The 27,011-nt window shown below is 44.1% G+C and overlaps 1 protein-coding gene across 3 annotated transcripts in view; it reads right to left on the bottom strand.

Moving 5' to 3' along the window:
* The window catches only part of TTLL12 (tubulin tyrosine ligase like 12), a 41,458-nt gene extending 30,952 nt beyond the window's left edge, over positions 1 to 10,506 (bottom strand). The window contains exons 1-3 of one of the 3 annotated variants that reach the window (XM_056569518.1): positions 10,212 to 10,506; positions 5,038 to 5,219; positions 1,434 to 1,632 (exon numbers count right to left, since the gene is read on the bottom strand). In XM_056569518.1, coding sequence (XP_056425493.1) covers positions 1,434 to 1,632; positions 5,038 to 5,219; positions 10,212 to 10,367 — 537 coding nt within the window. In that variant the 5' untranslated portion in view covers positions 10,368 to 10,506. Of the gene's footprint in view, positions 1 to 1,433; positions 1,633 to 5,037; positions 5,220 to 8,119; positions 8,257 to 10,133; positions 10,184 to 10,211 lie in introns of those variants that run through there. The other 2 variants (XM_056569519.1, XM_056569520.1) reach the window with 2 other exon arrangements.
* Between the last annotated feature and the right edge of the window lie 16,505 nt (positions 10,507 to 27,011).

The raw sequence follows: 27,011 nt of genomic DNA, 5'->3' as shown, positions 1-27,011 counted from the left end.
GGTTGTGTCATCACCCTAACAATGGCGCACACTTTACTGCTTGGATTCTACCCCAGACCCCTCCCGGTAATTTTTATTTTTTGTTGCAGAAACAGCGCCAAATCTGTTTATAGAGGGCGCGGAATTACTTCCATTACCTATTGTATCCATTGTTGCATAATAACACCATAGGAATCAAACCTATCCTTAAAGGGGTATTCCGCTGCTCAGCGTTTGGTCCCGATCAGCCCCACTGAGCTGCCGGGAAGCTTTCACTTTCGTTTTTAGATGCGGCGTTCAAATTTGAATGCCGCGTCTAAAGAGTTAATAGCGCGTGGCACCGCGATCGCTGCTGCGCGTTATTAGTCCCGGCTTCAGATACATGTCGGGACCGACCCGATATGACACGGGGTCACCACGTGACCCTGCGTTATATTGCGGGAGCCGGCCAATGACGTAAATATACGTCCTTGGTCGTTAAGGGGTTAACGACCATGGACGTGTATACTCGTCCATGTGCCGTTAATGGGGTATGGCGCGGGCTCGAGTCATACCGGCCGGCCCCCAGCTGATTCCTGTATCTTGGGGCCGGCGTTAATAGCTGACAACCTCACGGTCAATGGCGTACGCGCAAAAAAATTCCAAGATAGCGTTTTATACCATAACAATTTTGTATAAAAACCAATTAAAAAGTCCAATCAAAACAAAAAATGGTACCGATTAAAACTTCAGATCACGGCGCAAAAAATTAGCCCTCATACCGCCCCGTACGTCAAAAAATAAAAAAAGTTATAGGGGTCAGAAAATGACAATTTTAAATGTATTAATTTCCCTGCATGTAGTTATGATTTTTTCCAGAAGTACGGCAAAATCAAACCTATATAAGTAGGGTATCATTTTAATCGTATGGACCTACAGAATAAAGATAAGGTATCATTTTTACCGAAAAATGTACGGCATAGAAACGGAAGCCCCCAAAATTTCCAAAATGGTGTTTTTTATTCAATTTTGTCACACAATGATTTTTTTTTTGTTTCGCCGTTGATTTTTGGGGTCAAATGACTGACGTCATTACAAAGTAGAATGGGTGACGCAAAAAATAAGCCATCATGTGGATTTTTAGGTGAAAAATTGAAAGGGTTACGACTTTTAAAAGGTGAGGAGGAAAAAACTAAAAAGTGCAAAACAGAAAAACGCTATGTCTTTAAGGGGTTAAAGAAATGTTGACATTTTTTTTTCTCTATGGGATGCAAATAACGTAATCAAAAACCGTGGCGCGTGGGTTTAGCAATAGGTTTTGTTTTCTGACATTTTTTCCCCCCCATTTCCCAAATAATGGAACTGAGATGCAATACCTCAAACAACCTGAGGACAAGAGGGGGCGCTGTTTCTGGAAGAAAACAACTATTTTTTTTTCTAGTCTTGGCTAAACCCTTTTAGAAAGCGGACCTTACCCCATGCGAGAGCTGGTACGTCTGGTTATACTTCCACATTTCCTTCAGAACCATCTCCACCACGTCCTCGTCTGGAGCTTCTCCGTGAAACTCTATGCCCATGAGATTGGCCATACGATGGAGGAGGCCGGGGACCTCTATAAGCTGGTGGCGAGCGTGCTCCATGCGGTAAGTCCACGCGTGGTCAATAAGAAAAATGCTGGGTAAAAAAAAAAAAAAAGCTAAAACGCTATAATACATCTAAAATAAAAAATTTAAATAACACAACTTTACAAACAGTCTCACTTAAAACGTGCATTTCGTTTTAGGTTTACAGCTGCTATGCAGAGCTATGTATCTAGACCAGTGTTTCCCAACCAGGGTGCCTCCAGCTGTTGCAAAACTACAACTCCCAGCATGCCCAGACAGCCTTTGGCTGTCTGGGCATGCTGGGAGTTGTAGTTTTGCAACAGCTGGAGGCACCCTGGTTGGGAAACACTAATCTAGACAGTAAACAAACCCTGTGTAGTCTGATCCTGCACCCACATTACCCCCTCATTCTTGTTATAATAAGTACTAATAAAGTTTTTTCAAATTCTTTACCCAAGTGGGAAGTATACTTAACCCCTTCATGACCCAGCCCATTTTCACCTTCATGACCTGGGCATTTTTTGAAAATCTGACCACTGTCACTTTAAACATTAATAACTTTGGAATGCTTTTACTTATGATTCTGATTCCGAGATTGTTTTTTCGTGACATATTCTACTTTATGTTATCGGTAAAATTTCACTGATATTTGCATCCTTTCTTGGTAAAAAATCTAAAAATTTCATGAAAATTTTGAAAATTTTGCATTTTTCTGACTTTGAAAGTCTCTGCTTGAAAGGAAAATGGATATTCCAAATAAATTACATATTGATTCACATATACAATATGTCTACTTTGTGTTTGCATTAAAAAATTGACAAGTTTTTACTTTTGGAAGACACCAGAGGGCTTCAAAGTTCCGCAGCAATTTTCCAATTTTTCTCAAGATTTTCAAAATCGTAATTTTTCAGGGCCCAGTTCAGGTTGGAAGTGGATTTTAAGGATCTTCATATAAGAAATACCCCATAAATGACCCCATTATAAAAACTGCACCCCCCAAAGTATTCAAAATGACATTCAGTAAGTGTTTTAACCCTTTAGGTGTTTCACAGGAATAGCAGCAAAGTGAAGGAGAAAATTCTAAATCTTCATTTTTTACACTCGCATTTTCTTGTAGACCCAATTTTTTAATTTTTACAAGGGGTAAAAGGAGAGAAATCACCCTAAAATTTGTAACCCAATTTCTCTCGAGTAAGGAAATACCTCATATGCGTATGTAAAGTGTTCGGCGGGCGCAGTAGAGGGCTCAGAAGGGAAGGAGCGACAATGGGATTTTGGAGAGTGAGTTTTTCTGAAATGGTTTTTGGGGGGCATGTCCCATTTAGGAAGCCCCTATGGTGCCAGAACAGTGGACCCCCCCACATGTGACCCCATTTTGGAAACTATACCCCTCATGGAATTTAATAAGGGGTACAGTGAGCATTTACACCCCACTGGCGTTTGACAGATCTTTGGAACAGTGGACTGTGCAAATCAAAAATTTTATTTTTCATTTTCACAGACCACTGTTCCAAAAATCTGTCATACACCAGTGGGGTGTAAATGCTCACTGCACCCCTTATTACATTCCGTGAGGGGTGTAGTTTCCAAAATGGGGTCACATGTGGATATTTATTGTTTTGCGTTTGTCAGAACTGCTGTAACAATCAGCCACCCCTGTGCAAATCGCTCCAAATGTACATGGTGCACTCTCCCTTCTGGGCCTTGTTGTGCGCCCCCAGAGCACTTCGCACCCACATATGGGGTATCTCCGTACTCAGGAGAAATTGCGTTACAAATTTAGAGGGTCTTTTTTCCCTTTTACTTCTTGTGAAAATGAAAAGTATAGGGCAACACCAGCATGTCAGTGTAAAAAAATTATTTTTTTACACTAACATGCTGGTGTAGACCCCAACTTCACCTTTTCATAAGGGGTTAAAGAAGAAAAAGCCCCCCAAAATTTGTAAGGCAATTTCTCCCGAGTACAGCGATACCCCATATGTGTCCCAAAACTGTTGCCCTGAAATACGACAGGGCTCCAAAGTGAGAGAGCGCCATGCGCATTTGAGGCCTGAATTAGGGATTTGCATAGGGGTGGACATAGGGGTATTCTACGCCAGTGATTCCCAAACAGGGTGCCTCCAGCTGTTGCAAAACTCCCAGCATGCCTGGACAGTCAATGGCTGTCCGGCAATACTGGGAGTTATTATTTTGCAACAGCTGGAGGCTCCGTTTTGGAAACAGTAGCGTACCAGACGTTTTTCATTTTTTTGGGGGAGGGGGGCTGTGTAGGGGTATGTGTATATGTAGTGTTTTTTACTTTTTATTTTAGGTTAGTGTCAGTGTAGTGTAGTGTTTTTAGGGTACAGTCACATGGGCAGAGGTTCACAGCAAGTTTGCCGCTGGAAGTTTGAGCTGCAGCGCAAAATTTGAAACCCCCCCGTGGTCGCACGGTAAGATGGCTGGCTATCAGTGATAGCCACCATCTTTCCGGGCGCTGCGGGATGCCGCGAGTAGCGGCAGTAATGTCCATGACGTACCTGTATGTCATGGGTCGGGAACACCTTGCCACTCATGACGTACAGGTATGTCATAGGTCGGGAAGGGGTTAAAGGGGTACTCCGATGGAAAACGTTTTATTTTTTATTTTTATTTAAATCAACTGGTGCCAGAAAGTTAAACAGATTCGTAAATTACTTTGATTAAAAAATCTTTTTCCTTCCAGTACTTATTAGCTGCTGAATACTACAGAGGAAATTATTTTCTTTTTGGAACACAGAGCTGTCTGCTGACATCACGAGCACAGTGCTCTCTGCTGACATCTCTGTCCGTTTTACGAACTGTCCAGAGCAGCATATGTTTGCTATGGGGATTTTCTCCTACTCTGGACAGTTCTTAAAATGGACAGAGGTGTCAGCAGAGAGCACTGTGCAGGGAGCTCTGTGTTGCAAAAAGAAAATAATTTCCTCAGTAGTATTCAGCAGCTAGTAAGTACTGGAAGGATTAAGATTTTTTAATAGAAGTCATTTACAAATCTGTTTAACTTTCTGGCACCAGTTGATTTAAAAAAAAAAAAAAAAAAAATGTTTTCCATCGGAGTACCCCTTTAAAAAATACACTATAAATCTAATAAAATTCCCACATTTATAGATAAAAAATATATAATGTTTTTGCCATTTTTGTTTGTGGAAGTAAAGGAGTAAAAAGAAGAACAAATCCCCCCAAGAAAGAAAAAAATAATAAATCGTCTGATCGCCCAGGGTTTGATCACTGGAGGGCTTGTCAGGTCACACATGTTCTCTGAGACACCTAGAGGAGGGATGTGGTATTACATGCTGGTTACTCACGTGATGAGGTCCAGATCGGGAGCTGATCTTACTCAGCAGTAATCTGCTTTAGCTAAAAGGAGGGGATCCCCCCAAAAAAGTCCCCTTGTCTCTATGATATCCATAAATGAGACAACCCCTTTAAGAAAGGTACTTAAGTAATGACAAACCTGTTCTGGTCAGAGGCCCTCAGCCCATGTTCATTGGTGACAATTACTTTAAATGATGGTTCATTCCAAGGGTTTGGTTTCTTCTTCAGTTCTCTTTCAATTTCTTCCCGCTCTTCCTCCTCTTCTTCCTCCTCGGCCTCCTCCACCTGCATTATTCCAAATATCTCCCCAGCATCGAAGATCTGGAAAATAAAATATGACGTCTTAGGTTACTCTAAGTAACGCATTACAGCTCCCAAAGTAAGTGAGCGCAGCTCTGAAGTATAATACACGATGTAACTCAGGATCAGTACAGGATAAGTAATGTATGTACACAGTGACCTCACCAGCAGAATAGTGAGTACAGCTCTGAAGTATAATACACGATGTAACTCAGGATCAGTACAGGATAAGTAATGTAATGTATATACACAGTGACCTCACCAGCAGAATAGTGAGTACAGCTCTGAAGTATAATACAGGATATAACTCAGGATCAGTACAGGATAAGTAATGTAATGTATATACACAGTGACCTCACCAGCAGAATAGTGAGTACAGCTCTGAAGTATAATACAGGATGTAACTCAGGATCAGTACAGGATAAGTAATGTCGTGTATGTACACAGTGACCTCACCAGCAGAATAGTGACTGCAGCTCTGGAGTATAATACAGAATATAACTCAGGATCAGTACAGGATCAGTAATGTAATGTATGTACACAGTGACCTCACCAGCAGAATAGTGAGTACAGCTCTGAAGTATAATACACGATGTAACTCAGGATCAGTACAGGATAAGTAATGTATGTACACAGTGACCTCACCAGCAGAATAGTGAGTACAGCTCTGAAGTATAATACACGATGTAACTCAGGATCAGTACAGGATAAGTAATGTAATGTATGTACACAGTGACCTCACCAGCAGAATAGTGAGTACAGCTCTGGAGTATAATACAGGATATAACTCAGGATCAGTACAGGATAAGTAATGTAATGTATATACACAGTGACCTCACCAGCAGAATAGTGAGTACAGCTCTGAAGTATAATACAGGATGTAACTCAGGATCAGTACAGGATAAGTAATGTAATGTATGTACACAGTGACCTCACCAGCAGAATAGTGAGTACAGCTCTGGAGTATTATACAGGATATAACTCAGGATCAGTACAGGATAAGTAATGTAATGTATGTACACAGTGACCCCACCAGCAGAATAGTGAGTACAGCTCTGCAGTATAATACAGGATATAACTCAGGATCAGTACAGGAGAAGTAATGTAATATATATATATATATATATATATACAGTGACCTCACCAGCAGAATAGTGAGTACAGCTCTGGAGTATAATACAGGATATAACTCAGGATCAGTACAGGATAAGTAATGTAATGTATGTACACAGTGACCCCACGAGCAGAATAGTGAGTACAGCTCTGGAGTATAATACAGGATATAACTCAGGATCAGTACAGGATAAGTAATGTAATGTATGTACACAGTGACCTCACCAGCAGAATAGCGAGTACAGCTCTGGAGTATAATACAGGATATAACTCAGGATCAGTACAGGATAAGTAATGTAATGTATGTACACAGTGACCTCACCAGCAGAATAGCGAGTACAGCTCTGGAGTATAATACAGGATATAACTCAGGATCAGTACAGGATAAGTAATGTAATGTATGTACACAGTGACCTCACCAGCAGAATAGTGAGTACAGCTCTGGGGTATAATACAGGATATAACTCAGGATCAGTACAGGTTAAGTAATGTAATGTATGTACACAGTGACCTCACCAGCAGAATAGTGAGTACAGCTCTGGAGTATAACTCAGGATCAGTACAGGATAAGTAATGTAATGTATGTACACAGTGACCCCCACCAGCAGAATAGCGAGTACAGCTCTGGAGTATAACTCAGGATCAGTACAGGATAAGTAATGTAATGTATGTACACAGTGACCTCACCAGCAGAATAGTGAGTACAGCTCTGAAGTATAATACAGGATGTAACTCAGGATCAGTACAGGATAAGTAATGTCGTGTATGTACACAGTGACCTCACCAGCAGAATAGTGAGTGCAGCTCTGGAGTATAATACAGGATGTAACTCACGATCAGTACAGGATAAGTAATGTAATGTATGTACACAGTGACCTCACCAGCAGAATAGTGAGTGCAGCTCTGGAGTATAATACAGGATATAACTCAGGATCAGTACAGGATAAGTAATGTAATGTATGTACACAGTGACCTCACCAGCAGAATAGTGAGTACAGCTCTGAAGTATAATACAGGATATAACTCAGGATCAGTACAGGATAAGTAATGTAATATATATACACAGTGTCCTCACCAGCAGAATAGTGAGTACAGCTCTGGAGTATAATACAGGATATAACTCAGGATCAGTACAGGATAAGTAATGTAATGTATGTACACAGTGACCTCACCAGCAGAATAGTGAGTACAGCTCTGGGGTATAATACAGGATATAACTCAGGATCAGTACAGGATCAGTAATGTAATGTATGTACACAGTGACCCCACCAGCAGAATAGTGAGTGCAGCTCTGGAGTATAACTCAGGATCAGTACAGGATAAGTAATGTAATGTATGTACACAGTGATCCCACCAGCAGAATAGTGAGTACAGCTCTGGGGTATAATACAGGATATAACTCAGGATCAGTACAGGTTAAGTAATGTAATGTATGTACACAGTGACCCCCACCGGCAGAATAGCGAGTACAGCTCTGGAGTATAACTCAGGATCAGTACAGGATAAGTAATGTAATGTATGTACACAGTGACCTCACCAGCAGAATAGTGAGTGCAGCTTTGGAGTATAATACAGTAGAAATAATGTAGGCACACAATGACTCAACCAGCAGAATAGAAAGTGCAGCTCAGGACTGAGTAAAGAAATGTGTGCACACAGTGCTCCCACCAGAATAGTGAGTGCAGCTCTGGAGTTAGGAATAAAATGTTTCCACACAGAACAGCTTGACAATTAAAAGGTCTTATCTCTTTAAGGAACTGAAGAAATGGGATGTTATCCAAGGCAAAATGTACGTGTCTGTGCGCCACCTAATTGTACATGACACATCTGCAGAATAAATCCTGCCAAGACGGGCTCAGGTAACATGCCAGGGCCTGGTACTAGACCCGCAGCAACATGGTTTACATATAAATACTCAGGAGTCAGACTACTATTATTGGTTTAGCAAGGGTCTGTATGAAATGCCCACTGAACAGGAAGTGTGGTGCGCGACTCAAAATACTGCCCCCCAATTTTTTTTAATGTATTTATCTTCATTCCTATATCGCTGGGGTCATATTCTGCCTGTTCAGCTGTCTCCTGAGTTGGCACATAAGATGCCCTGAAGGACAGAGGAATCATATAGGATCTGAAAGCTGCAGAGCAACTTCTTCTTAAAAGCGGAGCTCCACCTCTATAGAGTCACTAAGAACCCAGATCAGGGGACTGCCGAAAAAGCAATTCCCTAATATAGAAGCGCTGGAAACCTTTCAGTCTGTATTCTGCTGTGAGGTATGCAGGAGAGTACTTTGAGCCCTGCGCTGTGTACTGCCTGCCACCCAGCTCTCCCAGTCTCCTGCTGGTAAAGCAGCCATAATGGAGCTCTTTAGGAGATGAAGAAAGCTGTGTGGCACGTATACTGCATATTACCCAACTTTTCCAGTCTCCTGAAACCCCACTACTAATAGGTTGCTCCCTTGATGCTGCAGGGAACAACCTATCACTCTTAGGCTTAGGCTTCAGGAGACTGGAAAAGCTGGATAATATACAGCATGCATGCCATCCAGCTTTCCTTATCTCCTAAAGAGCTCCAATATGGCCCTCTCCTCGCCTCCCACAATAAATCTTCTCTCCAGTACCCACCTTGTCTCCTCTCCCTGCCCCAGCACTATTTCTTTGCACCTGCCTGCCGGACAGTTAAATTATACTTTACCATGACGTGAAAGGCAGTTTACAACACCAGGGCAATCTCAGCAGCCCGAGAGTAACGCCATCTGGAGATGTACCAGCAGTTTCATAGATTTGCATGGGACAACCCCGGATTGCGTTACTCTCGGGCAGCGGAGATTGTCGGTATCGGCACATCCTTAAAGGGGTACTCCGGTGGAATTTTTTTTTTTTTTTTATATCAACTGGTGCCAGAAAATTAAACAGATTTGTAAATTACTTCTATTAAAAAAATCTTTACCCTTCCAGTACTTTTTTGTTTTAATGGCTGTATGCTACAGAGGAAATTATTTTCTTTTTGAACTTCTTTTTTCTCTTGTCCACAGTGCTCTCTGCTGACACCTGATGCCCGTATCTGGAATTGTCCAGAGCAGGAGAAAATCCCCATGGCAAACCTATGCTGCTCTTGACTGTTCCTGACACGGACAGAGGTGTCAGCATAGAGCACTGTGGTCATGACAGAAAAGAAATCCAAAAAGAAAAGAACTTCCTGTGGAGCATACAGCAGCTGATAAGTACTGGAAGGATTAAGATTTTTTAATAGACGTCATTTACAAATTTGTTTAACTTTCTGGCACTAGTTGATAAAAAATAAATAAAATAAAGGTTTTCCACTGGAGTACCCCTTTAAACTCTAATATATATATTTTTAGTTGACATATAATATATATAAGATTCAATGAAACCCAACCTGTGGCTCTCGACTGTTGCAAAACTACAACTCCCATCATGCCCTGACAGCCTTCGGCTGTCAGGGCATGATGGGAGTTGTAGTTTTGCAACAGCTGGAGAGCCCCAGATTGGGAAACAGTTGTCTGCGGAGGTTGTCAGCCAGTATATAGGGTCACTGCATTCATCCCAAAACTCCAATCACTGGGGCACTAATACCCCACCTTTGCACTTGGCATAACACAGTGCCCCGGAGTGCCCCTTTAAGTTGCTTTCTCCTATACGGATACAGGGGCCAGTTATCTAGTTTAGATAGGGTTAATATGAAGAGCCCCTTGGTGCAACTTAACCCCATTGTTTGCACAGTCACCCATAGGGTGCAGCTGTCATCCCCCCATGTGGGCACTGATTGCGCATTAACCCCTAACCCTCCATGATGTCACCCACCTGTTACATATGTCACCCCCCTAATCCTCCCCTTACACAGCACTGTGCCCCCCGCACCCTCCCCGCCCGGCCCCGTACCTCCCCCTCCAGCTTCCGGTACAGGTTCGGCCAGTATAACTTGGGCACCCCTGATGCCAGCAGGGCCCCCTGATGCAGGGCTACGAAGTGAGAGTAACCCTCATCCTGCTGGGAGCCGGGCTCGGCCATGCTGCTTGGGACTGGAGCTCTGAGCATGCGGGACGGGAAGAGGATTATGGGAGGCGGGTTCTGCCCTCCCGGGGGCTGCCACAGGACCGCCCGAACCGTGCCCACCTCCACCCACAGGACCGCCCGAACCGTGCCCACCTCCACCCACAGGACCGCCCGAACCTCTACCCACAGGACCGCCCGAACCGTGCCCACCTCCACCCACAGGACCGCCCGAACCGTGCCCACCTCCACCCACAGGACCGCCCGAACCGTGCCCACCTCCACCCACAGGACCGCCCGAACCGTGCCCACCTCCACCCACAGGACCGCCCGAACCGTGCCCACCTCCACCCACAGGACCGCCCGAACCTCTACCCACAGGACCGCCCGAACCGTGCCCACCTCCACCCACAGGACCGCCCGAACCTCCACCCACAGGACCGCCCGAACCGTGCCCACCTCCACCCACAGGACCGCCCGAACCTCTACCCACAGGACCGCCCGAACCGTGCCCACAGGACCGCCCGAACCGTGCCCACCTCCTGCTCTGCCCACCCTGTCACTATATAAACTGCTGCCTGCTCTGCCCACCCTGTGACTATATACGCTGCTGCCTGCTCTTCCCACCCTGTCACTATATACACTGCTGCCTGCTCTGCCAACCCTGTCACTATATACACTACTGCCTGCTCTGCCCACCCTGTCACTATATACACTACTGCCTGCTCTGCCCACCCTGTCACTATATACACTGCTGCCTGCTCTGCCAACCCTGTCACTATATACACTGCTGCCTGCTCTGCCTATTCTGTAACTATATACACTGCTGCCTGCTCTGCCCACCCTGTCACTATATACACTACTGCCTGCTCTGCCCACCCTGTCACTATATACACTGCTGCCTGCTCTGCTCACCCTGTCACTATATACACTACTGCCTGCTCTGCCTATCCTGTCACTATATACACTGCTGCCTGCTCTGCTCACCCTGTCACTATATACACTGCTGCCTGCTCTGCCCACCCTGTCACTATATACACTACTGCCTGCTCTGCCCACCCTGTACTATATACACTGCTTCCTGCTCTGCCCACCCTGTCACTATATACACTACTGCCTGCTCTGCCCACCCTGTCACTATATACACTGCTTCCTGCTCTGCCCACCCTGTCACTATATACGCTGCTGCCTGCTCTGCTCACCCTGTCACTATATACACTGCTGCCTGCTCTGCCCACCCTGTACTATATACACTGCTGCCTGCTCTGCCCACCCTGTCACTACACTGCTGCCTGCTCTGCCCAACCTGCCACTATATACACTACTGCCTGCTCTACCCACCCTGTATTATATACACTACTGCCTGCTCTGCCCACCCTGTCACTATATACACTGCTGCCTGCTCTGCCCACCCTATACTATATACACTGCTGCCTGCTCTGCCCACCCTGTCACTATATACACTGCTGCCTGCTCTGCCCACCCTGTACTATATACACTGCTGCCTGCTCTGCACACCCTGTACTATATACACTGCTGCCTGCTCTGCCCACCCTGTACTATATACACTACTGCCTCCTCTGCCCACCCTGTCAATATATAGACTGCTGCCTGCTCTGCCCACCCTTTCACTATATACACTGCTGCCTGCTCTGCCCACCCTGTCACTATATACACTACTGCCTGCTCTGCCCGCCCTGTCACTATATACACTGCTGCTTGCACTGCCCACCCTGTCACTATATACACTGCTGCCTGCTCTGCCCACCCTGTACTATATACACTGCTGCCTGCTCTGCCCACCCTGTACTATATACACTGCTGCCTGCTCTGCCCACCCTGTCACTATATACACTGCTGCCTGCTCTGCCCACCCTGTCACTATATACACTGCTGCCTGCACTGCCCACCCTGTCACTATATACACTGCTGCCTGCTCTGCCCACCCTGTCACTATATACACTGCTGCCTGCTCTGCCCACCTTGTCACTATATACACTGCTGTCTGCTCTGCCCACCCTGTCACTATATACACTGTTGCTTGCACTGCCCACCCTGTCACTATATACACTGCTGCCTGCTCTGCCCACCCTGTACTATATACACTGCTGCCTGCTCTGCCCACCCTGTACTATATACACTGCTGCCTGCTCTGCTCACCCTGTACTATATACACTGCTGCCTGCTCTGTCCACCCTGTCACTATATACACTGCTGCCTGCTCTGCTCACCCTGTCACTATATACACTACTGCCTGCTCTGCCCACCCTGTCACTATATACACTACTGCCTGCTCTGCCCACCCTGTATTATATACACTACTGCCTGCTCTGCCCACCCTGTCACTATATGCACTGCTGCCTGCTCTGCCCACCCTGTACTATATACACTACTGCTTGCTCTGCCCACCCTGTCACTATATACACTGCTGCTTGCACTGCCCACCCTGTCACTATATACACTGCTGCTTGCACTGCCCACCCTGTCACTATATACACTGCTGCCTGCTCTGCCCACCCTGTCACTATATACACTACTGCCTCCTCTGCCCACCCTGTCAATATATAGACTGCTGCCTGCTCTGCCCACCCTGTCACTATATACACTGCTGCCTGCTCTGCCCACCCTGTCACTATATACACTACTGCCTGCTCTGCCCACCCTGTCACTATATACACTGCTGCTTGCACTGCCCACCCTGTCACTATATACACTGCTGCCTGCTCTGCCCACCCTGTACTATATACACTGCTGCCTGCTCTGCCCACCCTGTACTATATACACTACTGCCTGCTCTGCCCACCCTGTACTATATACACTTCTGCCTGCTCTGCCCACCCTGTCACTATATACGCTGCTGCCTGCTCTGCCCACCCTGTCACTATATACGCTGCTGCCTGCTCTGCCCACCCTGTACTATATACACTGCTGCCTGCTCTGCCCACCCTATACTATATACACTGCTGCCTGCTCTGCCCACCCTGTCACTATATACACTGCTGCCTGCTCTGCCCACCCTGTCACTATATACACTGCTGCCTGCTCTGTCCACCCTGTCACTATATACACTGCTGCCTGCTCTGCCCACCCTGTACTATATACACTGCTGCCTGCTCTGCCCACCCTGTCACTATATACACTACTGCCTGCTCTGCCCACCCTGTACTATATACACTGCTGCCTGCTCGGCCCACCCTGTCACTATATACACTACTGCCTCCTCTGCCCACCCTGTCACTATATACACTACTTCCTCCTCTGCCCACCCTGTCACTATATACACTGCTGCCTGCTCTGCCCACCCTGTCACTATATACACTTCTGCCTGCTCTGCCCACCCTGTCACTATATACGCTGCTGCCTGCTCTGCCCACCCTGTCACTATATACATTGCTGCCTGCTCTGCCCACCCTGTACTATATACACTGCTGCCTGCTCGGCCCACCCTGTCACTATATACACTACTGCCTCCTCTGCCCACCCTGTCACTATATACACTACTTCCTCCTCTGCCCACCCTGTCACTATATACACTGCTGCCTGCTCTGCCCACCCTGTCACTATATACACTGCTGCCTGCTCTGCTCACCCTGTCACTATATACACTGCTGCCTGCTCTGCCCACCCTGTCACTATATACACTGCTGTCTGCTCTGCCCACCCTGTCACTATATACACTACTGCCTGTTCTGCCCACCCTGTCACTATATACACTACTGCCTGTTCTGCCCACCCTGTCACTATATACACTACTGCCTGTTCTGCCCACCCTGTCACTATATACACTACTGCCTGTTCTGCCCACCCTGTCACTATATACACTACTGCCTGCTCTGCCCACCCTGTCACTATATACACTACTGCCTGCTTTGCGCATAGTCCCCATATTCAGCATGCACTGTTGCCCACCCTGTCATCCCCTGCCCTCCAATCCAGTCTATGGACTGTCCTCACCAACTGCACAACCTACCAATGCCCAGCACCCTGTGCCATGAGTCTATGGTCTCTCCTAACTAAATGCTCAATCTACGCCGTCCTCCCACTTACAGGTGGCACTGCACACCCAGGACTGCAAAACCAGTGCTCTGCCCTTCTGATACCAGCAAAACTGCCAATCTATGCACTGCCCAACCAGTGCCATGCTATGTCTTTTATATTTACTGACCTATTTCTGAACCAGTGCCATGCCCTTACATGTATGGTAGATGTAGGCGCTTACAGCTTGTACCATAAATGTCAGTAAAATCACTGCTGAATAGAAGTGCCATCCATATAACCATACCGCCATCTTGTGGACAGACCGCAGCACTACAAGGAGGTTAAACAAAACTTCATGGTGACTTATGGCCTGGTTTACTTTATAGCAATGGTCTTAAACCTGCAGACCTCCAGATGTTGCAAAACTACAACTTCCAGCATGCCCAGACAGCCAACGGCTGTCCGGGCATGCTGGGAGTTATAGTTTTGCAACATCTGGAGGTCCGCAGGTTGGAGACCACTGCTTTATAGTATGGTCCACTCTTCACCCTGAGCTGAGGTTTTGGTAGGAGACCTACACCTTCATATTAAGCAAGCCATAGCGGGTTGCTTTTGACCACAGATAAAGGTTTTTGGTATTTTTGTCTGTATGGTTACTCTTTATGTCAAATATAGACTCTGTAAGTCAATGGGTTTTTCAGGATTTCTTAAAATTTGACTGTAAACATTTCCCCTTTTTACCCTTCATGGGCGTCATGCTCTGTTATGAATGGCAGCCATGGTGGAACCATCATTCCACAACACGAGGTGTGTGGGTACCTACCGGGCATCAGCTATGAACATATTGACCACTCTAGACCACCAGGTCTCCCTGACACCAGCAAAATTTCGGTACAAGGCATTGAAAAGTCCAGATAGTGCCACACTGTGCCCAGATAAATAGTCCATAGAGTGCTTTATAGAAGCATCAAGTGCCCAGAACACTAGCATCATATTGACATCTGAAATAGATGCTACAGTCTTTCCTTACACAGTGCTCAGATAAATAGTGCACAGTACCCAGTTAGAAACTGCCTTGCACTGTCCAGATAAATAGTGCACTCAGTCTCCAGTTAAAGATTACACTACACAGCCCAGATAATAGTGCACACAGTGCCTAGGTAAAGACTACACTACACAGCCCATATAAATAGAGCACACAGTGCCTAGGTAAAGACTACACTACACAGCCCAGATAAATAGTGCACACAATGCCTAGGTAAAGACTACACTACACAGCCCAGATAAATAGTGCACACAATGCCTAGGTAAAGACTACACTACACAGCCCAGATAAATAGTGCACACAATGCCTAGGTAAAGACTACACTACACAGCCCAGATAAATAGTGCACACAGTGCCTAGGTAAAGACTACACTACACAGCCCAGATAAATAGAGCACACAGTGCCTAGGTAAAGACTACACTACACAGCCCAGATAAATAGTGCACACAATGCCTAGGTAAAGACTACACTACACAGCCCAGATAAATAGTGCACACAATGCCTAGGTAAAGACTACACTACACAGCCCAGATAAATAGTGCACACAATGCCTAGGTAAAGACTACACTACACAGCCCAGATAAATAGTGCACACAGTGCCTAGGTAAAGACTACACTACACAGCCCAGATAAATAGTGCACACAATGCCTAGTTAAAATTTACACTACACAGCCCAGATAAATAGTGCACACAGTGCCTAGTTAAAAACTACACTACACAGCCCAGATAAATAGTGCACACAGTGCCTAGGTAAAAACTACACTAAACAGCCCAGATAAATAGTGCACACAGTGCCTAGTTAAAAACGACACTACACAGCCCAGATAAATAGTGCACACAATGCCTAGGTAAAAACTACACTAAACAGCCCAGATAAATAGTGCACACAATGCCTAGGTAATGACTACACTACACAGCCCAGATAAATAGTGCACACAATGCTTAAAGACTACATTACACAGCTGAGAGAAATAGTGCACACATTGCCTAGTTAAAGACTACACTATACAGCCCAGATAAATAGTGAACACAGTTGCCTAGTTAAAGACTACACTACACAGCCCAGATAAATAGTGCACACAATGACTAGGTAAAGACTACACTATACAGCCCAGATAAATAGTGCACACAGTGCCTAGGTAGAAACTACACTAAACAGCCCAGATAAATAGTTCACACAATGACTAGGAAAAGACTACACTACACAGCCCAGATAAATAGTGCACACAATGACTAGGTAAAGACTACTCTACACAGGCCAGATAAATAGTACACACGGTGCCTAGGTAAAGGCTACACTACACAGCCCAGATAGATAGTGCACACAGTGCCTAGGTAAAAACTACACCTAACAGCCCAGATAAATAGTGCACACAATGCTTAAACACTACACAGCCCAGATAAATAGTGCACACAATGACTAGGTAAAGACTACACTACACAGCCCAGATAAATAGTGCACACAATGCCTAGGTAAAGACTACCCTACACAGCCCAGATAAATAGTGCACACAGTGCCTAGGTAAAGACTACACTACACAGCCCAGATAAATAGAGCACACAGTGCCTAGTTAAAGACTACACTACACAGGCCAGATAAATAGTACACACAATGCCTAGGTAAAGACTACACTACACAGGCCAGATAAATAGTGCACACAGTGCCTAGGTAAAGACTACACTACACAGCCCAGATAAATAGTGCACACAGTGCCTAGTTAAAAACGACACTACACAGCCCAGATAAATAGTGCACACAGTGCCTAAGTAAAAACTACACTAAACAGCCCAGATAAATAGTGCACACAATGCCTAGGTAAAAACCACACTAAACAGCCCAGATAAATAGTGCACACAATGCCTAGGTAATGACTACACTACACAGCCCAGATAAATAGTGCACACAATGCTTAAAGACTACATTACACAGCTGAGAGAAATAGTGCACACATTGCCTAGTTAAAGACTACACAGCCCAGATAAATAGTGAACACAGTTGCCTAGTTAAAGACTACACTACACAGCCCAGATAAATAGTGCACACAATGACTAGGTAAAGACTACACTACACAGCCCAGATAAATAGTGCACACAGTGCCTAGGTAGAAACTACACTAAACAGCCCAGATAAATAGTTCACACAATGACTAGGAAAAGACTACACTACACAGCCCAGATAAATAGTGCACACAATGACTAGGTAAAGACTACACTACACAGGCCAGATAAATAGTACACACGGTGCCTAGGTAAAGGCTACACTACACAGCCCAGATAGATAGTGCACACAGTGCCTAGGTAAAAACTACACCTAACAGCCAAGATAAATAGTGCACACAGTGCTTAAAGACTACACTACACAGCCCAGATAAATAGTGCACACAATGACTAGGTAAAGACTACCCTACACAGCCCAGATAAATAGTGCACACAGTGCCTAGGTAAAGACTACACTACACAGCCCAGATAAATAGAGCACACAGTGCCTAGTTAAAGACTACACTACACAGGCCAGATAAATAGTACACACAATGCCTAGTAAAGACTACACTACACAGGCCAGATAAATAGTACACACAGTGCCTAGGTAAAGACTACACTACACAGCTGAGATAAATAGTGCACACAATGCCTAAGTAAAGACTACACTACACAGCCCAGATAAATAGTGCACACAATGCCTAGGTAAAGACTACACTACACAGCCCAGATAAATAGTGCACACAGTGCCTAGGTAAAGACTACACTACACAGCCCAGATAAATAGAGCACACAGTGCCTAGGTAAAGACTACACTACACAGCTGAGATAAATAGTGCACACAATGCCTAAGTAAAGACTACACTACACAGCCCAGATAAATAGTGCACACAGTGCCTAGGTAAAGACTACACTACACAGCCCAGATAAATAGAGCACACAATGCCTAGGTAAAGACTACACTACACAGCTGAGATAAATAGTGCACACAATGCCTAAGTAAAGACTACACTACACAGCCCAGATAAATAGTGCATACAGTACCTAGTTAAAGACTACACTACACAGCCCTTCTTTAGAGCCTTCTTTACACCACACAAGCTGGAAGCAGAGAGGGGTGATCACTGTGATGTGTACTGTGAAAAAAAAAACAAAAAAAAAAAAAACATACGAATATTCGTAATTATGAATATATAGCGCTATATTCGCGAAATTCGCGAATTCGCGAATATGCGATATTCGCGAATAATATTCGAATTGCGAATATTCTTGAGCAACACTAGTAAGGAGTGTGATGTGTCAAGTCCTAACAACAAACCCCGGAGGGGAAACAGGGCAATACCAGTATCAAAAAGTGCGGGGGACAACCTCCAAGGGGTACCCTAAACTAGAAACCCCCCAAATAAATATAATAAAATGTAACCTTAATTAAATACTTAAAATATAATGGTGAAAGACAGATGTAGTAATTCACCTAAACACCACTAGGTGTCAGTATCACACACAGCTAGTCATACACTTGTTTCCAATGGATGTTCATATTACTGCCAAAGTATCGGCGTGCCACTATATCTTGTGGGCCACTCAAGTGGCTGATAAATAATAGAGTTAGGGCTGACAAAAAAAACCCTGCTGCTGAATAAAAATGTCACATTGCGGTGTGAGTGGTGGGATCGGATGTTATTAACCCCTGGGGTCGGATGGTATTAAACCCTATGTGTTCGTGACGCCAGTGTGGTTTTTGGGTTCCGGAACACCACACGTCCGGATTCTCCGCTATCCCATGGGCTAGTAGTGAATAAAGAGTCCATAACCAATTATGGTTAAACGGAGGCTTTACTGAGTATAAGACAGGTGTAATTATCTTCACAGCTAAGGCCAGAATTCCCAGAGAGGTGGTCAGTACCCAGAGGACCTCGCAGCTTGCTGGACCAATATACTTGTAATTAATTTGACTTGTAATTAGACTTGACTCGTACTATGTGCAGGACTTGACTAGTTTCAGAAGCAGCAGACATAGACTTGTAGACTTACTGGAGAGACTTTAGCTTTGTGGCCTTTCAGATGCTGAACACTTGTCCTGAGATCTCTGGTAGCTGCTGCTTCAGCAAAGACTTGTTCTCAGATCAAATGGTAGGGTCTAAGAGCTAGAATTGCAAATGGCCGCCCCTTTATATAGTGGGGTGCTGTACTAAAGCCCATTGGTCAAGCTGTGGGTCATAGGTTAAAGTTGGTGCTCTCTGGGAGTACATGTGACAACAGATCATGTGACTTAACATAACATGTGACCAACTTACATACAGGTCCTTTAGACCTCCCACAGGTCCTTGAGACTATCTAGACATAGGATCCTGTCAATGCATTAAAGGAACATACACCACAATTATTAAACCAACAGGAGAACAAGGGGAGACACTGCAGGAGAGCCCCCAGGTTACTGAGGGACTCAACCTGACAGGGCCTACAGGTAGTACAGGACCGTGTACCTGTACTGGGACATCAAACTGACATTTCACTGGAGACTCAGCTTCATCAGAGGACTGGCGGCTAGTGTAGCCGCCAGTCCTCTGATGAAGCTGGGTCTCCTGTGAAACATCTACAGTGAAACATCAGGATTTAGGCTTATGTGATATTTTAATCAGCAGTGTTTTTTTTCAGCCCTAGCTCTATTATAGTAACATAGTTCATAAGGCTGAAAAAAGACCAAAGTCCATCAAGTTCAACCTATATCCCTAATGAGTCCCTACTGAGTTGATCCAGAGGAAGGAAAAAAAAAACCTCTTACTAGAGGTAAAAATTCCTTCCAGACTCCAAATATGGCATCAGAATAAATCCCTGGATCAACATTCTGTCCCTATGAATCTAAAATCCATAACCAGCGATGTTATTATTCTCCAAAAATGCATCCAGACCCCTTTTGAACTCCTTTACAGAGTTCACCATGACCACCTCCTCCGGGAGAGAATTCCACAGTCTCACTGCTCTTACAGTAAAGAACCCCCGTCTGTGCTGGTGTAGAAACCTTCTTTCCTCTAGACGTAGAGGATGCCCCCTTGTTATAGATACAGTCCTGGATATGAATAGATCATGGAGAGATCTCTGTACTGCCCCCTGATATATTTATACATTGTTATTAGGTCGCCCCTAAGCCTTCTTTTTTCTAAACTAAATAACCCTAATTCTGATAATCTTTCTGGGTACTGTAGTCCTCCCATTCCCCGTACTACTCTGGTTGCCCGTCTTTGAACCCTCTCCAGCTCCACTATATCTTTCTTGTACACTGGTGCCCAGTACTGTACACTAATGTTGAGCGGCATAGGCCATATTCGAATTTGCGAATATTCGCGAATATATCGACGAATATTCGTCATATATTCGCGAATATTCGCGTTTTATTTTGGCATGGGCAAATATTCGCGTATGCGAAAATTAACAAACGAAAATTTGCATATATGAAAACCTGCACAAGCAAACATTCGCATATGCGAAAATTCGCACACCAGTCTCACACAGTAGTATTACAGCCTTCTTTACACCACACAAGCTGGAAGCAGAGAGGGATGATCACTGTGATGTGTACTGTAAAAAAAAAAAAAAAAAAAAAGAATATTCGTAATTACGAATATATAGTGCTATATTTGCGAATATTCGCGAATTCGCGAATATGCGATATTCGCGAATAAAATTCGTATTGCGAATATTCGCGAGCAACACTACTGTACACAGTATTTTATGTGTGGTTTGACTAGTGATTTGTACAGCGGTAGAATTATTTCCTTGTCGTGGGCATCTATGCCCCTATTGATGCACCCCATGATTTTATTTGCCTTGGCAGCAGCTGCCTGACACTGGTCACTACAGCTAAATTTACTGATAATTAAGACTCCCAAGTCCTTTTCCACATCAGTCATCCCAAGTGTGCTCCCATTTAATACATAACCCCAAGCCAGATTTTTCCTCCCCATGTGCATTACCTTACATTTATCAGTGTTGAACCTCATCTGCCACTTCCCAGCCCAAACCTCCAACCTATCCAGATCCATTTGTAATAGTGCACTGTCCTCTATAGTGTATACCGTTTTGCAGAGTTTAGTATCATCTGCAAAGATTCAACCCCTCTACAAGGTCATTAATGAATATATTAAATAGAACAGGAACCAAGACGGACCCCTGTGTTCCCCACTTCTGACTCCTCCGTGTAGATCTCCGCCCAGGATCCCTAGGTCCGGTGATGGGGTGACAGCCTCACCGGTGACGGTTCTTGTGAAGTCTTCAGCGCACCGTCCGCCGGGGTCGCAGGTCAATCCCCATCCTCCTCAGGCGAAGGAACCTTCAGGTGGGCGTCTTTGGTCCCGATGGAGAATCTCTGCAGATGATCTGCTAGCTCCTGGAACATCTGCGCCGCGGCCGCAGCAACTTGCAGCCTCTCTGCACGCGTAGTCTGCTGTGCATCCTCTCATCAGGAACTTCTACAAGACTGAAGAGGTCTGGCTCCGCTATGCTTCTTATACCGGTCTCCAGCAAAATGGCCACCAGCCTGAACTTCGTCATGAGCAGGGCGTGAACCTGGCCTTATACACACACACACATCTATCAAACACACATGCATACATATATCATCATGTATCATACATACATCTATCACACATACATTTACCTTACATACATATATCATGCATGCACACATCTATCATACATACATGCATACATCTATTTTACATACATCTATCATACCTACATCCATCATGCATACACACATCTATCATACCTACATCTATTATACATACACACATCTATCATACATCTATTTTACATACTTATATAATGCATGCACACATCTATTATACATACATCTATCATACATACATCCACACATCTATCATACATCTATCTTAAATACATATATCATGCATGCACACATCTATTATACATAAATACATCTATCATGCATTCATCTATTATAAATACACATTTCTAACATACATTGATCATACATACATCTATCATACACACACACAAACATACATACATCTAAGATGCATGCACACATCTATCATACATACCTGCATACATCTATTTTGCATAAACACATTTATCATGTCCACTCCTGTGACAGGAGATCAGCGTCATTCAACTGGGGCAGCAGTGGCAATAATATTAAAATAAATAAATAAATAAGCGACACACCTATCCTCAGGTTGTTTGTGATATTGCAGCTCATTTCAGTGGGAGCCAATTTGAACTATCACACAATTATAGGTGTGGCGCTGTTTTTGGAAGATATAACATGAATTTTTTTTCTTCCTCTTTTCATCTCCGCCTTCCAAATAATGTCATTTCATTTGTTTTCATTAATAAAGCCTTTATGAGGGCTTGTCCTTTAGTATGAAAAGTTTAACTTTTACATGCCACCATTTTGGGGTTCATAAATATCTTATTGTTTCATTTTTCATAATCCTTTTATTTTGTGTAAATAGAAAAAAAAATGCAATTTTGCCATTCCCTATATAAGTTTTAAATTTACACCATTCACCGTACGGTAAAAAAAATAAAATTTTTGAAAAGATTTATCAAAACCTGTGTAGAGTTAAAGGTGAACAGTTGCCCATAGCAACCAATCAGATCGCTTCTTCAATTTTTAAAAAGGCCTTTGAAAAATAAAAGATTCAATCTAATTGGTTGCTAAAGTTGGCAACTGGTCAACTTTTCCTCTGCACAGGGCACACACAAAAAAAACTACAGGGCACATAAAATAAGCCCACATACAGCCCTATATACGGCAAAATAAAAAAGTTATAGGGTAGGGGTCAGAATATATGTATGTATAAATATATATATATGTCTTATGATAGAGAAAGTCCGTTAATCCGGCACTGTAACCCAATTCTCCGAGTGAATGGTTAATCCCTATGCAGGAGCTAGTGGGGTGCTAAATCCATGAGTGGACATAGCGCAGGTACAATGTATACTGATAGAGAAAAGGATAGCACTCACCACTTCGGGTAGCTTTGGATGTGTTTTCTTTATTGCATATCAATCCAAAAAGTGACGGCGTGCAGTGGATAGCAGAGGTGTAGCGGACGCCGGAGTGCTCTCAGCAATGACGCCCGTCGTCATTGCTGAGAGCACTCCGGCGCCCGCGCCCGCTGCACCTCTGCTATCCACTGCACGCCGTCACTTTTTGGATTGATATGCAATAAAGAAAATACGTCCAAAGCTACCTGAAGTGGTGAGTGCTATCCTTTTCTCTATCAGTATAAATATAAATATCAATGTGCATAGAAGATAGATTCAAAGATGAAATATCCGCACTCACCGTTAGGTTAGCGACAGCCAGCTCCTAGGAATCAATGATGGTTAGACTGACGGAACGGGGACCATGCTGTAACGGGCGCTCAGGTGTGAGGCGATAACCGGTTATTTCGCACTATGTGCGCTTCGTCCGGCCGGACGAAGCGCACATAGCGCGAAATAACCGGTTATCGCCTCACACCTGAGCGCCCGTTACAGCATGGTCCCCGTTCCGTCAGTCTAACCATCATTGATTCCTAGGAGCTGGCTGTCGCTAACCTAACGGTGAGTGCGGATATTTCATCTTTGAATCTATCTTCTATGCACGTTGATTTTTCCTATGTTCGGATCTTCCCAGCACCACCATAGCTGACGGCCTTTTCAGACCCGCCTCCGTGTGAGCTGTTCAGTTGAAGTTTAACCCTATCAGCTCTATAAGTAACCGCAAGTAGTGCTATTCCTTTTTCTCCTTTTCCATTGTGTTATTATAAATATATATATATATATATATATATATAATTATATATATATATATATATATATATATATATATATATACAGGGGTGAGTGGAAATTTAAAATAATAATAATAATAATACTTGTCCAAGGGGCTAAAACGGAAGCGCAATGTACTTGTCCCTCATTATAATCCACTCGTCCTGGTACACAAAATCAATTTAACCTAAAGAGTATGTAAAAAAGGTCTTTATTAATGGAAACTTAAACAACACTTTGGCCCTTATTTACTAAGAGTGTTGTGTAGGTTTCTTTGTGGATTTTAATTCCCTACAATTTATTTTCCACAGTATTTACCAAGGTTTCCCTACATTTTCCACTTTCCCCACATTTTGCTTATTTATTATTTTTTTTACACATGTTCTGATCTGTCGGGTTTTCCTCAGCTCAAATCCCCCTCATTTTCTGTAAAAACCTTAGTAAATATGTTGGGTTTTTATGAAAATGTCAGGAACACGCCCCTTTTCTGTGACCACACCCCCTTTTCAGGTTCTCAGTAAAAGGGAGAGTTGGTCGGGTTTTTCATATCTGGCGCAATGCATCAGATTCTGGCGCACAACCCGACAAAACATGTTGGGTTTACAATAGTAAATGAGGGCCTTTGTCTTACCCATACCCAATCATACCCAATTTGTAAATAGTTTTTTGTTTTTTTTTACTATTCTAAAAAAATTATAACTTTTTATAGCAAAAATAGGCATAACTATTCTGATCCCTGGAACTTTTTAATTTTTTCTGTATACGGTGATGTATGGGGGCTTATTTTTTGCACAGTGAATTGTAGTTTTTATTGGAATCATTGTGGTAAAGATCACCTTAGGATCCCTTGTTACTTCATTTTATCATTTTATAATGTGATAAAAAAAAAAAAACATTCAGGGGTTTGGTATTTTTTTTCACGTTTACAATGTTCACCATATAGGATACATAATATAATATTTTAATATTTTTGGACAATTGCGTATGTGGTGATATCAAATATGTTTATTTTTATTATGTTTACATATTTTTAATATAGAAGATGGGCAAAGATGGGGTGATTTAAACTTTTAATATGGAAGAGGTAAATATATGTGGGTTAAACCTTTATTTAAAATTTTTCTTTACCTTTTTTTGGTCTCCTCAGGGAACTTTTAGGAGGAATCATTAGATATCTTATACAGATTAATATACACTGCCCCAAAAAAATAAAGGGAACACTAAGATAACACATCCTAGATCTGAAATAACTAATCGTATGAAATACTTTCGTCTTTACATAGTTGAATGCGCTGACAACAAAATCACACAAAAATTATCAATGGAAATCAAATGTATTAACCCATGGAGGTCTGGATATGGAGTCACACTCAAAATCACAGTGGAAAACCGCACTACAGGCTGATCCAACTTTATGTAATGTCCTTAATACAAGTCACAATGAGGCTCAGTAGTGTGTGTGGCCTCCACGTGCCCGTATGACCTCCTTACAATGCCTGGGCATGCTCCTGATGAGGTGGAGGATGGTCTCCTGAGGGATGTCCTCCCAGACCTGGACTAAAGCATCCACCAACTCCTGGACAGTCTGTGGTGGATGGAGCGAGACATGATGTCCCAGATGTGTTCAATCGGATTCAGGTCTGGGGAACGGGCGGCCAGTCCATAGCATCAATGTCTTCCTCTTGCAGGAACTACTGACACACTCCAGCCACATGAGGTCTAGCATTGTCTTGTATTAGGAGGAACCCAGGGCCAACAGCACCAGCATATGGTCTCACAAGGATCTCATCTCGGTACCTAATGGCAGTCAGGCTACCTCTGGCAAGCACATGGAGGGCTGTGCGGCCCCCAAAGAATTGCCTCCCCCACACATTACTGACCCACTGCCAAACCGGTCATGCTGGAGGATGTTGGAGGCAGCAGAACGTTCTCCACAGCGTCTCCAGACTCTGTCACGTCTGTCACATGTGCTCAGTGTGAACCTGCTTTCATCTGTGAAGAGCACAGGGCGCCGGTGGCGAATTTGCCAATCTTTCTGTTCTCTGGCAAATGCCAAACATCCTGCACGGTGTTGGTCTGTAAGCACAACCCCCACCTGTAGACGTCAGGCCCTCATACCACCCTCATGGAGTCTGTTTCTGACTGTTTGAGTGGACACATGCACATTTGTGGCCTGCTGGAGGTAATTTTGCAGGGCTCTGGCAGTGCTCCTCCTGCTCCTCCTTGCACAAAGGCGGAGGTAGCGGTCCTGCTGCTGGGTTGTTGCCCTCCTACGGCCTCCTCCACGTCTTCTGATGTACTGGCCTGTCTCCTGGTAGCTAGGACTAGCGGTACTACCTTCCGGTTGTTACACAGGCAAACCTTGCCCTGGCGTTGCGAACACTAATGGGTTAATACCATCTACCCCTGGGCAACACCATCTGGCCCTTACTCCTCAACTCACACCCCGTGGCTATCCACATAAACAGATTTGTAAATGACTTCTAACAAAAAATCTTAATCCTTCCAGTACTTATCAGCTGCTGTATGCTCCAGAGGAAGTTGTGTAGTTCTTTCCAGTCTGACCACAGTGCTCTCTGCTGACACCTCTGTCCATGTCAGGAACTGTTCAGAGCAGGAAAGGTTTGCTATGGGGATTTGCTCCTGCTCTGGACAGTTCCTGATACACACAGAGGTGGCAGCAAAGAGCTCTGTGGTCAGACAGAAAAGAACAACTCAACTTCCTCTGAATCATACAGCAACTGATACATACTGGAAGGATTAAGATTTTTTAATAGAAGTCATTTACAAATCTGTCTAACTTTCTGGAGCCAGTTGACATGAAAACATTTTTTTCCACTAAAGTACCCCTTTAAGGTGGAGAACAGCACGTTAAGGCTAAGAGTTCAATACTAGATT

This window comes from Hyla sarda, chromosome 4, assembly GCF_029499605.1.
Source record: "Hyla sarda isolate aHylSar1 chromosome 4, aHylSar1.hap1, whole genome shotgun sequence".
NCBI lineage: Eukaryota > Metazoa > Chordata > Amphibia > Anura > Hylidae > Hyla > Hyla sarda.
This window is presented reverse-complemented; position numbering and strand designations above follow the sequence as displayed.